The sequence below is a fragment of the Temnothorax nylanderi genome, unplaced genomic scaffold, assembly GCF_030848795.1.
Source record: "Temnothorax nylanderi isolate EJ_2023f unplaced genomic scaffold, tnyl_v1.0 TNYL_tig0515_pilon, whole genome shotgun sequence".
Classification (NCBI taxonomy): domain Eukaryota; kingdom Metazoa; phylum Arthropoda; class Insecta; order Hymenoptera; family Formicidae; genus Temnothorax; species Temnothorax nylanderi.
This window is the reverse complement of record NW_027249577.1, coordinates 108,278-121,820: the sequence shown is the minus strand read 5'-3', so window position 1 is coordinate 121,820 and position 13,543 is coordinate 108,278. Positions and strand designations below refer to the sequence as shown.

Genomic DNA, 13,543 nt, shown 5'->3' with positions numbered 1-13,543 from the left:
AAGGCAAAATAGTGACAAAAGCAGTTTATAAAAAAAGACCTCGCTCGACGAAAAGCTATACGTGTAGCGACAGCCACAGCCATAGGTTATGATTCGCTTGCCCAGCTGATTGCGACGTTGCCGCGCTTTCACGAGATGTTCGTGCCGACAGCAAAATTATCTCAAGTTATAATTTATTTCTTTAAACGGTGTAGTGAAGACAATTGAAACTTGGCAGATATTTTCATCTATTCGTATACTAGATGTAAAAAAAATTCAAATATTGGTAGCGCTCCTTCAACATTTTTTTAGCTGTTTTATATCCGCCAAAATCGTCTCTTCCCATAAGAATACGTGTAAATCAGTGAAAATTAAATCGTTATATCTCAGCAACCGTTTAGTGGATTCGTTTCTACTTTTTTGTAGCACATCAGGAAGACTAAAAGAACATTCTCACAAATTTTTATCCACTTGGTAGCGCTTTGAAAATAGGTGCAATACATCCTTAATAACTTCAAGGATTAAACTGACGAATATACAAAGCTACTAAATGTACTCAAAGCTACTTAATGATTAATACAATGCTAAATGAAGTGTTGTACAAAATTTGAATAGAGTCAAAGATTGCGGTCAGCTACATATTATATACACGAAAATTATTATATACACGAAAATGAATTACGAATGATTATTACGTAACGATGTTTATTGCGCTATATTTTCGCTTTGTTAAAAAATTAAATAAATTATAATAAATTGAGTTATCGCAGCGCGCGACAAAGTTATGTAGGTGAGCACTGTGAGCGATTTAATGATTGTAACCTTACTTGTATACATTTCCTAGAAAAATATTTCTATATTGTTTAACAACAATATTAATATTAACATTTCATAACTGCCAAACGTTTCCAGTTGAGCGCAATTGCACGAGTTACGAATCATTTATAGACTCTTTTTCTCAGTTAACTAGTTTCTACTGCTTGAAATCTTGCATAGAAAAAAATGTATTAGCATATCGCGCAAGAATCATCGATATCTAAGTAAACAATTAATCAAATATATACAGTATATATGCGTACATCTGGATTAATCCGAAAGCTTAGTCTCCATCTTTTGAAACATAAAATAATTTTATGCCACAACAGTGAAGTGCGGAATATTAAATAAAATGCGCCATTTAACAATAACTTCTAAGGTAACAAGTTTAATCTACGGTGGCCTAATTTAAACGTGAAAAGAAATTAAATTATTTCAATGAGTTCTCGAATCGTCCCCAATCAGAAATAGACATGAGTCACGTAGAAACGAATTTCCTAATTCGTCTGAGTTATTCGATACAATGTTCTAGTTTAAATGTGACACTACTTTGTAAAATGTTAAAAGTTTTATTGTTTTCTCTACTCTACGATCAATATAACAATCTTTATAATTTCTTTCTAAATAAAAATATTCTACACAATCGGAAAACTATTTTACAACATGAGTAAAGAACGAAGTCAAAAAGCGAAATAATCAATTTTGACGCGATTAAAGGGGATCATCAATGGCGATTGTATTAAACTCTAGTCCATACTGACTAAGAATCGCGGATTATGCGTGAAAATTGTAGAGTTTCTTGACAACTCTTATGTACAGATGGATTCAAGTGTTTCTGGCTTCATTCATCTGGTCCCATGCCTACTTGTTCAGCATGTCCGTTCATTACCAGTTCTTCAGTAAGGGAAATTAGCTTTAAAAAATCAATTAATTTCAATTAATTTGCGCATCTGCAAAGAGATTCTCGAAGATTGGATAATAATAACTACTTACCTCATAATTTTGTATCATAAAATAAATATTTGCATAAATATTAGTTTGAATGCGACCTTCAATCTGAGTTTGGGCAGCAACTCCCTTTGAGGAACAATTTTGTACCACATTGTAAGCTTCTGTCGACCATTTACCTGCAAAGAGTAACATCAAAGTATAATTACATATCCAAAGATAAATAATTTTGAGTGTAGAAATGTATATATCTAAAATCTACTTACACGTAGGAGTTGATATTAATCTCGTTGATTGAAATGTGGCTTGGATCAGTCAACTCGCGAAACTGTAATATAATAATAATCGATTAGAATTTTCGGAAACATTACTTCATACGATTCTTTCACACGATGACGGTTAATGTTAATTTCGTTTAAAGGATTCAGATTCAAAGGACTGTAAATATTATAACCAGATAAATAACTTTGTTTCATCGTACAATTGATTCATTATACAACAGATTGTAATATATTACAATATATATACATATATATATGTATATATATTATAATATATATATATATATATATATATATATATATATGTATATATATTGTAGCTACATTGTATTTTTAAGGACTGTGATTTTAATTCATTCAGTTATGTGATAATATTTAATTCATTTACTATCGAGTAAAGATGTAGCTCTACTAAATTACAGTCCTTTGAATCTGAATCCTTTAAACGAAATTGGACAATTCGTTGAATCTAAGTTTATCAGATTTTATCTTTCTTCCTATTTTTATCCGACACTGTATACTTGTCAAAACTTTTCGTTGGATCAAAAGGTTCCCATCTACTCGCTGGAAAAATGTGTTTGTTCCTCTCGTACCATGATCTAATGAGAAATAACATAAAAGAGAATTATACAAAGTATTCTTTTAATGATAAATACCTAAGTAAAATTTTTCCGGCATGTGATTCCTCGGTTTCGACAGAAGCATCGTGCATAACACGAATATCATCTGTGAACGTCAAATGTGAACAGAGGTTCGCTTTTTCCTCGTGCCTAATTGCAATATTACATACATTAAAATAACATGCCAACATTGTGATATTGCTTCATAAGTTTTATCATTTAGTATCTTTACCTTAGTTACAATAAAATCGTAAAACGTATAATGGTGCGGTAATATAAGAAAGATCCTTCTTGACATACATTAACTGATCTGCCATTACTGTTTTAAGCTCGCTGAATTCACGCTTCAGAACTTCTAAACATCTCTGAAGAAGCTGATAGATAGAATTACCTGTATGTGAAAATTTAATTTATGCAGTAGAACATTATTATATATCACGCCAATGTTACTCCAAAAGTGACACTGGAGTATTTTAATAACTTAAAAATTCTCTAAATTACTGAGACATTCACCTTTCTTCATTATAACACTCTGACGATAGCCAGATCCATCCCAATAACTGAATGTGATCTCAATTTCTTCTTCCTTCAACGCGTTCTGCTTTCTAGCCCATTCTTGCCTCAATTCTTCCTTAAGTTTATTTTCCTCCTCCTCCCTTTCCCTATCTGGCAAGAAACTTGTATCTACATCTGGATTTTTCTTAATCTTCTTAATCGCGAGGCCATCAGATTGCTCATTTTCTGACTGCGGGATTTTTCGGCATTGTCTTCGTCCAGATTAAAAGACAAAGCTTGAATCTGTCTCTTCTGTTTGTTCTTTTCTTTTCCTGCTCTTTTTCACGTTCCTTGTATCAAAGCATGATATGTATGACTAGATGACATTCAGAGCACTGGGGGAAAATCACATAACATTCAGAGCACTGGGCAGAAATCACACACATATATATATATATATATATATATATATATATATGATTCACGGCAAACCGCATATATATAACATCGTGTTATTTTTATTACATTTAGGAAAATTATTTCATACTAACTCAATAGACGTTAAACTTGCATACATAGGGAGCTTTCCAGCAAGTGACACAAGCCGACACAAACGTCGTTCTATCTTTCTTTTTTGGCAATGAGTAACAAAGACAAAACGATACCTGTGTCGACTTGTGTCGCTTGCTGGAAAGCTCCCATAAGTGAATCTCGCGTTTTATGTAAAATTTTGTAAGAAATCGGTAATCTAACCTATACTACGTTTACGCGAACGTTACTAATTCTGTAGTAACTTACGAAGAACGATACGATAATTCCTCCGCATAAACGGGAGATTTTATAGTAACTACGATGAGATATCGTTCGTATAAGTTACTACAGAAGTAAATACTCACGTAAACGTAAACTATTATAATTCCTGTCACATGCACTTAGTCGCGTAAAAGAGTCACGGTGCGGTTTCGCTTCGCGTCGTATAATAATAGGATAATTACATGTAAATAAAACAATTACCTTGAATCAGAAAAAATATTAACGTCGCGTCGCGTAAAGAGTCACGATCGGTCTCGCTCCGCGCGTATTTGACGTGGGACACTACCGTGTTATAGGTAACTGACTGTGTGACAGCGCGCTGAGCGCACTATCTGCACTGCGCGCAGTACACACACGTATACATATGTGCATATCGAAACTGGCGATACTAGCACCGCCCTGGTGTCGAAAAAGTGAAAGTGACGCGACTCCAGCCAATGAAATGATGGCATGGCATGAGAGACGGTCGACGTAGACGACGACGTATCTTAAAAATAAATTTTCACATTTGGACTTTGCGTCGCAATATCTCCGCTCGTAGGGCACGTAGCGGAAATATTATAAGAGAAACCCCCCCCTAATTCGACCCCAAGCTATCGATCAAGCCTACTTAGAACTTGATCCGTTCACTCGTTATCGAGATCTCAACATCTCGAGTACTCGCAAATCGTCGCGTCGCGTAAAAGAGTCACGGTCGGTCTCGCTCCGCGTGTACTTGGCGCGAGACACTACCGTGTCTCTTGATCTGTAAAAGTTTAAAGTTTTGTTTGAATAGTTTAAAAGTTTTGTTTAAACGGTTTAAAAGTTTTGTTTGAACAGTTTTTTTCTGCTGTATATTAATTTCTATTACATCAAACACTACAAAATTCACTTCGGTTGCTTGCACCTAAATGATGTATATTATTCTTTTGTTATTTCTTTCTGACAACAGTACTGCATTATTCCATCGTAATCGACGAACTATGCACATTGTGAACATTTGTTTATTTCAATTTTGCATTCTTGCAAATAATAAATCGTGTTTCAAGTTTGAACTAGTTGTTTAAATATGCACGGTAGTTATTATTGTATGATTAAAGAAAGGAAAGTTAGTAGTATTAGGCTTATAAGAATATTGTTTTAGATGCATTTTCATAGAAATTATACTCGTGTTTTCAGTAAGATTCTATAAATCCTTCTTATACCGGCCAATGCATTATCTGCGCACGGAGTATGTGTTCCAGGCATTATATAAGATTCTCGAGTGTTTACAAATATTGTATGTGCTGTTGACAAAGTTAAATGTTTGCATATGTCAGTAATTCACATTGTATAACATTTACTGTAATTAATATATAATTAATTACTTTATTGCCACCGTTAGATTTTATAAATGTCTTATAATGTTTTATAAATATAAAGATTTCTTTTAACATATGTAACATATGTATAAAATAATTTATTGTAAATCAATAACAAATTATATGCTTTTTTATAATTTAATGCTTTTAATTTTTCCTAAAAAAAAAAAATATTAGTATTTATTAATGGCTACGTAACAAGGCTTGCTGCAATTTGGCGTCAAGCTGTGTCATCAAGATTTGCTCGGTATTTGGTGTCAATTTGGCGTCAAGTTCTTTCGTCAAGGTTTGCTCGCAATTTGGCACAAATTTGCTGTCGCGCTTTTGTTGGCAAGCCTTGTTCACAATATGGCGCAAATTTGCCGTTGAACTTTTGCTGCCCTGTTTTGCTCGATATTTGGCGTCAATTTGGTGTCAAGTCATGTACACAAGCTTTGCTAGCAAAACACAAGCGTATTGCAGACACAGATCGCACCGAATTTGTCGACAAGTTTTGCGCGTATTTGGTGTCAATTTGGTTACAATTTGCTGACAAATTGTTTACTGGGTATATTCTGTCCACTGGTAGCTGTAATTGTGTATACGCACCATGTGCGTCTCTCCAGTATACATATACGTATGCGTATCCTGTCCGTCTCTAACTGCATTAATATGTAGCGTATCCTATCCGTGCCTGCGGCTGGGAATATACCTCTTCTCATCCTCTCCGCATCCGAATACAATATTACGTAGGGTCGCATCCCGTTCACGTCGATCGGAAAATACGTATACTATCATCCTGCTCGCTGATGTATAACTATAAATGCTTAGATTAATCTTATACACCCGGATTTTATACTGCAAATACGAATAATACACACTTTATCCGACTATTATTAACTAAAATAAACGCATTCTATTTAACTGCACTTTCTTTGAAATGACTCATCAGAAATGCATCGTACGATGCATACGTATAACATTTCCAAAATAGCATTATGCAGAGCGGATGTGATTTCTAGGAGTGATTCACGAGCAAAATATACTAATAAAAGTAATTCGTATCGTTAAAAATGGAAGGGAGAGAGCAATAAAATATATCGTAGTTCGGCAACTCCCACTATCAAAAAGTGGCTGAGTCGTTTATTCTGCAATATTATAACTACGATATTTCATTTTTTAACGTTACGAATTATTTTCATTACGATATTTTTACTCCTATCACTACCATGCATCTACCGCCCTAGAAATCGCAGCCGCCAGTTATGAGACACCCTGTATATTATGCGCAGCAATACTCTTTTATTCATAGGAAATGATACACATATTAGACTTTTTCTTATTCATATTTAACTGTTATTGTTATATTAAAATTATAATATTTAAAACATTATGATATTATTAATCTATTAATAAAATACGTATATACAGAAATAGGTAATAATTCTTGATGATGTCATGTTGATCTGAAACATTACAAAATATAATGTTCTACAGTGACATTATACATGTCATGTGCAAATCTAGAAATATTCTGGACGTATCACGCAGTAGGAAATTTAATTTCATAGTCTGATTACTGTATACAATTTCAAGAATTATTTATTTACAAATTGTGACTTTTATTATTAGCAAATGATGTAAATCGTTGTTCCTTTTTTTGGTTACATTATTGACATAATTTAGACACACTCTATAATGTGTGTTTTAAAGAATATTGTATTCACTGAATAAAATAATTATTTGCGTTTGTTATATGCACTCTCACTCTCATAAATGACGTAAAATCTATTTAAATGACAAAGATAGCGCTAAAAGTTCGTTCGTCAAAGGCAGCGATCGAGAACCGCCTGCTGAAAACAACAGCGGCGGAGGACGGCACCTCCCAGGCAGAAACTATGAAGCACCGTATAGCATCAATCCGAAATAACGTGACAAGGATTACGCAAATATGAATATTACTCATATATGAACTTGTTGCTATTAAGGAGATCTATGGTGCACTTTGTTATCTACTCATTTGAGAAGATGATCGGCGGTTCTCAAGATCCTAGCTGTACAGTGTTACAAATGAGCAACACTCACAAAGACATCACCTTGCTTAGTCTGAGAGGACCGAACGTTTGTACATATTTTCTATTACGTATATCATTAATCAATGTTAAGTAATTAAAAAAATATGCACAAATTCCAAGATGTCATAGATCTCTTAACGCTATTTTTGTAGTATATTAAAAATTTTGCAGCCATTTAAGGATGTATGTCCGCTCAGTCAAAATAAAGGGATCAAGCTGAAATTTACAGAGATTGTGCACTTATATGTCCTAAAAACCTGTGTTAAATTTCAGATCGATTGTCTGAATCGTTTAAAAGATATTAATTTTTTAATTTTGTATGCGTTCTTATGGAGATTGACAGTTTATCAAACATATACATTCAGAATGTAAAGAAAAAATAGAGAACAAATCTCGGAAAAATTACGGTGTATAGAGGATACATTGGCACAGGTTCTCTATAAATTTCACGATGATTCACTGACTAGTTTCTGAGAAAAAAAGTAAAAACTGCAGCATTCTCGCAGATTTTGGCGTTTGACGCGGAAGACGCCTAAAGACGTGGCAACATCGCACTGCGCGCCCTATGCTATAGTATATGCGACGTAACTTGAAGATTGCCGCGGGCTGAAAATCGTAGCAATCGTACTAATATGCGTGGGGGACGGGGGACAAAACTGTAGAAAGAAATGATATATGTATAATTGAATATTCTATATATATTAATACATATTGATACCAAAATAGATATTTTAAGAAATTTTTACTTATAAACGATTACAACCAAAAGTAGAGTTAAATTTAATTTATAAATTGGAATACATCTTAATATGAAAAAATCTGACAAAAAACAGTTTTCTGATAATTTATTAAACAAATTCAGATTTTTATCCCATTGCAAAAATACACGAAATTCTCACCTAATTTCACTTTTGGCTAGAAATGTCTACGATATATATCCTTCTAGAATAAGTAGCTGTACTGATTTGATTTTTGAAATATCAAAACATCCCAGTATTTTTGAAACAAGGTGAAGAGAAAAGAAAAACAAGATAAATGCATAAATCTGTAATTGCAACAAATATTTAGTAGTTTTACAAACCAAGTAACGTAACGTTCATGCAGAAATAATATCAATAATTGCAACACAAATATTTTATTTTTACAAACCAAGTAACGTAACGTTCATGTAGAAATAATATCAATAATTGCAATAAATATTCTACTTTTACAAACCAAGTAACGTAACGTTTATTAGAAATAAATATCTATCTATTCTTTAAATATCAATAATTGCACATTTTTGCAAACATAGTGAAAAATATGTATTGACGAAGAGGATGCTGACTAGTTTACTTTTCTTCGATTAAACTATCTTGTATCCATTTGTTAATTTTTTCGAGCGAGGACTTATGACTAGTTACTATTGGCTTTCCATTCAACTTATGACTAAGAAGCTGGATAATACCAGCCGCCCCTGTTTCGCGAAATACACTCTGTAAAGTGTTAACGTTTATTGAGGCACAGGCCATTTTTTTACGGATAGTTTCGCCAACTACATTTTTTAATGGGATCAAGTCGTTTAGAAAACGTCTGGTGCATTCCCCCTTACTCCATATGTTTGTTTGTTCTTCCCACGACTTTGCACTTTCGACAAGATTTTCACGAGTTATTTTCGCTGATAGGAGAATTTTTAGAAGTATATTTACATCGTTCTCTGCGTTGTGAGCACCAGCGGTCGAAACTTTTTGCCATTCTGCTAAGCCAGCGATAGTACATTCGCCTTTGCGTTTTCTACCAGTGAGCCTTCTAATCACAGTAAGAGTGTCTATAAATCCACAGACAACATCTCGAAACTCATCGTGCAAGGAACAAGTAACGATGGCATTGAAAAGTCTCGGTCCATCGAAGCTGAGATTATGGGTAGCGATATAACACGGTTTGCCGAGCGATGCCAACCATTGCTGCAAATTGCTTATCGCAAGCCTGAGAGGCACTGAGTCGACGGTTAATCCGTAATACATTAAAACTCCTTGGCAATTAGTGAGACCATTTGCTTCGGTGGCAGCTGCTGATATCGGCTTCTTTGGATTTATATACGTGGCAAATGTTAATTTACCACATTTTGCTGCGATTTGCAGAATATCACAGTCTTTGCTGAGACCTGACGTTTCCAGATCGAGGAAAACTATAGATTGATATTGCTCGTCGTCAAACTCTAGATCGAAATTCGTATGATCTATGACATTATTATTCATTTCCGTATTAGGTGCATCTAATAGAGTACAATTTGTTTGGTAAGTTACACCCTCTCGATCTTCCCTTCTGCGGCGCAGAGCCGTTCTGGCCTTCTTTAAAGCTAATCGTTTCTTTTTGTACTCTGGACTCAGTATTCGACGTCGCCTTTCAATTACAGTCCTCTGAACTCTTTGCGCATATCTGTAACGGTGTTTTCCGGGTGACATGGCCGCAGATTTATAAACGTTTTCAATGAAATGCTCACCTTCGTTTTTCTGTGCAATCGTGCTGGCAAAACGATAGTCTGAAGAAGCGGTGAGGCTATAACATCTTGACTTCGGAGCTTTGCTAGCCATACTTGCGTTCAGGCTCTCATTCACGTTGCTAGAAGCTCCGGCAGAAAACTTATGAGCATTCGCCGCCAAACGATCGAAAATATCTTTCAAAGCTTCGAATAATTCCTTATCGTGAAAACCTCCTGGAATAATCGTATGGTCATAGTTCTCTGGATCTTTGACAAATCCACACCACATGCCGCATTTGCTATGATTGTTAAAAGCGTGATACGGTATACACTGAATATCCCGAGCCATAGCTGCACTGTTCCCTTTATTGGTCGTCATGGCGTACGTAAAGCAACGATGCAAATACACGATTCCATCTTTTGTAAGTTCTTTGTGTTTACGTTTATTTGCTATTTTATACAATTTTTTTGTGACTCCACCCGCAGCGTGATTTGTATCCGAGAATTTTACTATAGGATGGGAACTCGTAGCTCGGCAAGCTGCAATCGTTGAGCTGTCGTCGTCGCCGATCAGAACACCGACCTCAACATTCTGGGATTTCAGAATTGTGCTGTTGTTCACAAGATTTTGAGCAACGTGAGGTTCCATGGCTTTTGCAGAACCCCAAAAATTCTTCCGACAATCATGGTTTCTCGGATCGTGTCCCATGTCACATCGTTTGCATTTCCGATTGCAGCTAGCATAGTCAAGTACTAGACCTGTCTTGACCCCGATAATTGCTCCGAAACCATTTAAGCTGTCATAGCTTCGGCCGGCACCCCTTTTACTCCAACCCATATCGTAGGATACCATGATTCGAACGACGTCATCGAATGTTACGATATTGTTCAGTTCGGTCTCGAGCTCACAATCAGTCTCATGTATTCGCGCAGGCTCTTCCTGATGATCTGTAAATCTTGTCGGAGTAGCAGTCTGGTATGACGAAATTTGAGAAGTCGCTGTAGGAGGAGGAGTCGAAGAAGGAGAGGGAGAGGGAGAGGCTTGCGATGAATCTTGGATTACAGATAAGTTCACCGACGATTTACCATTGATAATAAAACCTGTCTGCAAATTCTTCGGCCTGTACCAAACATCGAAAGTAAAAAATATTAATATTAATATCCGGTAATTCAATAAAAAAAAAAAACAGACTTCTGTGAATTTATTTATATTATTTTCAGCTATATAGGCATGTATGTACATATATCATTTGTATTGTTTGGGTTATAATTTTGTTTACATAGCATAATTTTTTTACACACACACCCACACCCACATGTATACCTATATATTTTTTTGGTTATATATATTCTTTTTGTTTTTATTTTATTTTATTATATACATATATATTTTTTTATTTTCTCGAATATATAATACATATCTATATACTTATTATACGATCATATAACACGATTTATAAGTTTTTCTTATAGTTCTATCCATATGTTCGGGTGATGACCACATTCGAGCCTTCATCTTTTATGTTTATTACTTTTTTCGATGTACCTCAATTTTTAATCAAGAGTTGCAGCAGCGTTTTGAGACAAATATTTCAAAATTCTATAGTAAAATGGAGAAATTGCCTTTTGGAGCAAAACCTCTGTGTATCGAATTACGCTAAATCACTCTACTATCTTACATCGTACTGTACAATTCTAACATCGTCTGCTTTACGCCAATAAATTACTACTGGATTTACGGTTGCCCAAATTTCATTAACAAGTGTTCAATCTGAACCATTTCCCCATTGTAATATTGTTAATTAATTATTTGGCATTAAAAAACTGCTACATTTCTTGATTGTAGTAGAAAAATGGTAAGTAATCAACCAATTCTTACAAAAGTTTTTCAATTGCTGCACAATCTTGTATTGTGAGTTTTCGTTCCAATGTCGCAGCTTTTTCACAACTTTCTTTAGCGACTTTTTCCACTAGTGGTCCGACTTCCTGTTCGTATCTTTTAAACGTATTGAAACTGATTGTTGGTATATTGAGGCATGAAAGTATTTTATTTAGATGTGTCCATCCTATTCCGGCGTGCATGATACCTAAGACAAGCAAGTATTCAGAACAATATCAATTATTATGCATTATTTGAGTTCTATACATTATATTGCAATTAACTGTCATGATGACTTACCAAGCACTATTTTAAAATTTACATCAAATCGGTTCATACTACCATCCAGCGAAGAATGCTTTTTACCCGTGTTTACGATATTTAAAAGCAGGCACTTATGACAGCGTATTATTAAAATTGAAGCGAGTCCTCGACGTGTTTCCTGCTCTATGTTTTCCAGAGATAAAACTTCTTTACAACAAACACACCACATCTGTTTGGCAAGAATAGAGAATTCGACAATTCGACGTCCTTCCATATAATCGAGCTCTCGGTTGTTGTCAACGTTTTTATCTGTATCTCGTGTAATTGTTTCATCTGTATCTCGTGTAATTGTTTCATCGGTAGCTAATATGGATATTTTTCGCCTTTTTTTGCCAGTTTCTGACATTTTCAGCCGATGTTTATATACAGCATCTGAAATCCACTTGCCCTTATATCTTAAAAGCGGGATATTATTGCACTTCAACATTTTTTATTCAACCTCACTTTTCTAATAATCAGCTGTCAATATACAACAGATACTATAACATTCATGTGATAGCAGTCGGGCGTTCAGTGCAGCCAACAGTTAAAATCGAGCGGTGTTGCCACGTCTTCTTGTGTTATTTGCTCGATATTTATATTTTTTATTCTCGTATTTAGCGTATTATTTTCATTTTATAATAATATTTTATACTATTGCGTGATATTTTTGATCATATTTAACCGTTACTTTCTGTCTTTATCCACATTATACATGTATAATTTTTATTTCTAGCAGTTAGATTCAGGTAAGATTCCCAGCCAAAAGTTTTGAGCCTCTATTAAGAATATTTACAAATACGCTGTTAATAATCATAAAAACTGGTTAAAATCACTTAAATCAGTAACATTAATGTCCTTGTTATGATATTAAATAGTAGTAAGCCGTTAAAGTATGCATACAACCGATATATATTGGATTTCTCAGATTACTGTATTTTTGGCTGGGAAGGTATAGGTAATACATCCTTAAGATTAATAATGAACTACATATTATATACAATTTATTTTTATTTCTAAATGAATTATAGTATATAACCGGCGTGATATGTCTGCGTGCATTATTTATCAAAATCGAAAATTGTAATAAACTAATTTTTCTTAAATAGGTAAGTGAATTTTCTCAGATTCAATATCAATCAATATCAATATCAAATTTGATATACCCTCTAATTTTTAAGAGAACTAATTATAAAAATGAAACTAAAAGTTACATGTTAAACCGTTAGTTTGTACGTATATTTTAAATAGCTGAGCTTTAATTTGGTTAACAACTTAACACGGGGGGTGTGATGGGGCGTAATGGGGTGGGGGAGATTCTGCAATTTGTATCGTTTCGATATATTTTGATATAGTGATATGATGGTTAAAGGTTAGCATTTATTTGTCAAAATAATTTTTGTCGCGGCATATCGCCAGCGATACAAATGATACAATCAGCCTCCGGGACTGCCTTATCTATTAATACGGGTATTATACTTTAAAAAAGGTTAATAAAGTTAGAAAATAAAACTTATCACTCAGTTCCCGTTCTCGCGGTCTCTTCTTTCTCAT

The 13,543-nt window shown here is 34.3% G+C and overlaps 1 protein-coding gene and 2 long non-coding RNA genes across 3 annotated transcripts; all 3 read right to left on the bottom strand.

The window, feature by feature from the left end:
* Positions 1–967: 967 nt before the first annotated feature.
* LOC139783560 (uncharacterized) lies at positions 968–2,024 on the bottom strand. The gene is made up of 3 exons (XR_011721315.1): positions 2,010–2,024; positions 1,789–1,922; positions 968–1,708 (listed from the first exon to the last, which is right to left on the bottom strand). It is a non-coding gene; the product is annotated as an uncharacterized lncRNA (long non-coding RNA).
* Positions 2,025–8,677: 6,653 nt separating this feature from the next.
* On the bottom strand, positions 8,678–10,660 carry LOC139783562 (uncharacterized). Its single transcript, XM_071722726.1, has one exon. It carries the CDS (start codon positions 10,658–10,660, stop codon positions 8,678–8,680), a length of 1,983 nt encoding a protein of 660 aa, XP_071578827.1.
* Positions 10,661–10,999: 339 nt separating this feature from the next.
* Positions 11,000–12,689, bottom strand: LOC139783563 (uncharacterized). Its single transcript, XR_011721316.1, has 2 exons — positions 11,987–12,689; positions 11,000–11,894 (listed from the first exon to the last, which is right to left on the bottom strand). It is a non-coding gene; the product is annotated as an uncharacterized lncRNA (long non-coding RNA).
* Positions 12,690–13,543: the final 854 nt, after the last annotated feature.

What these genes read in the sequence shown, in the direction of transcription:
- LOC139783562 (XM_071722726.1), bottom strand. Translation starts at nt 10,660, where the DNA reads ATGGTATCCTACGATATGGGTTGGAGTAAAAGGGGTGCCGGCCGAAGC.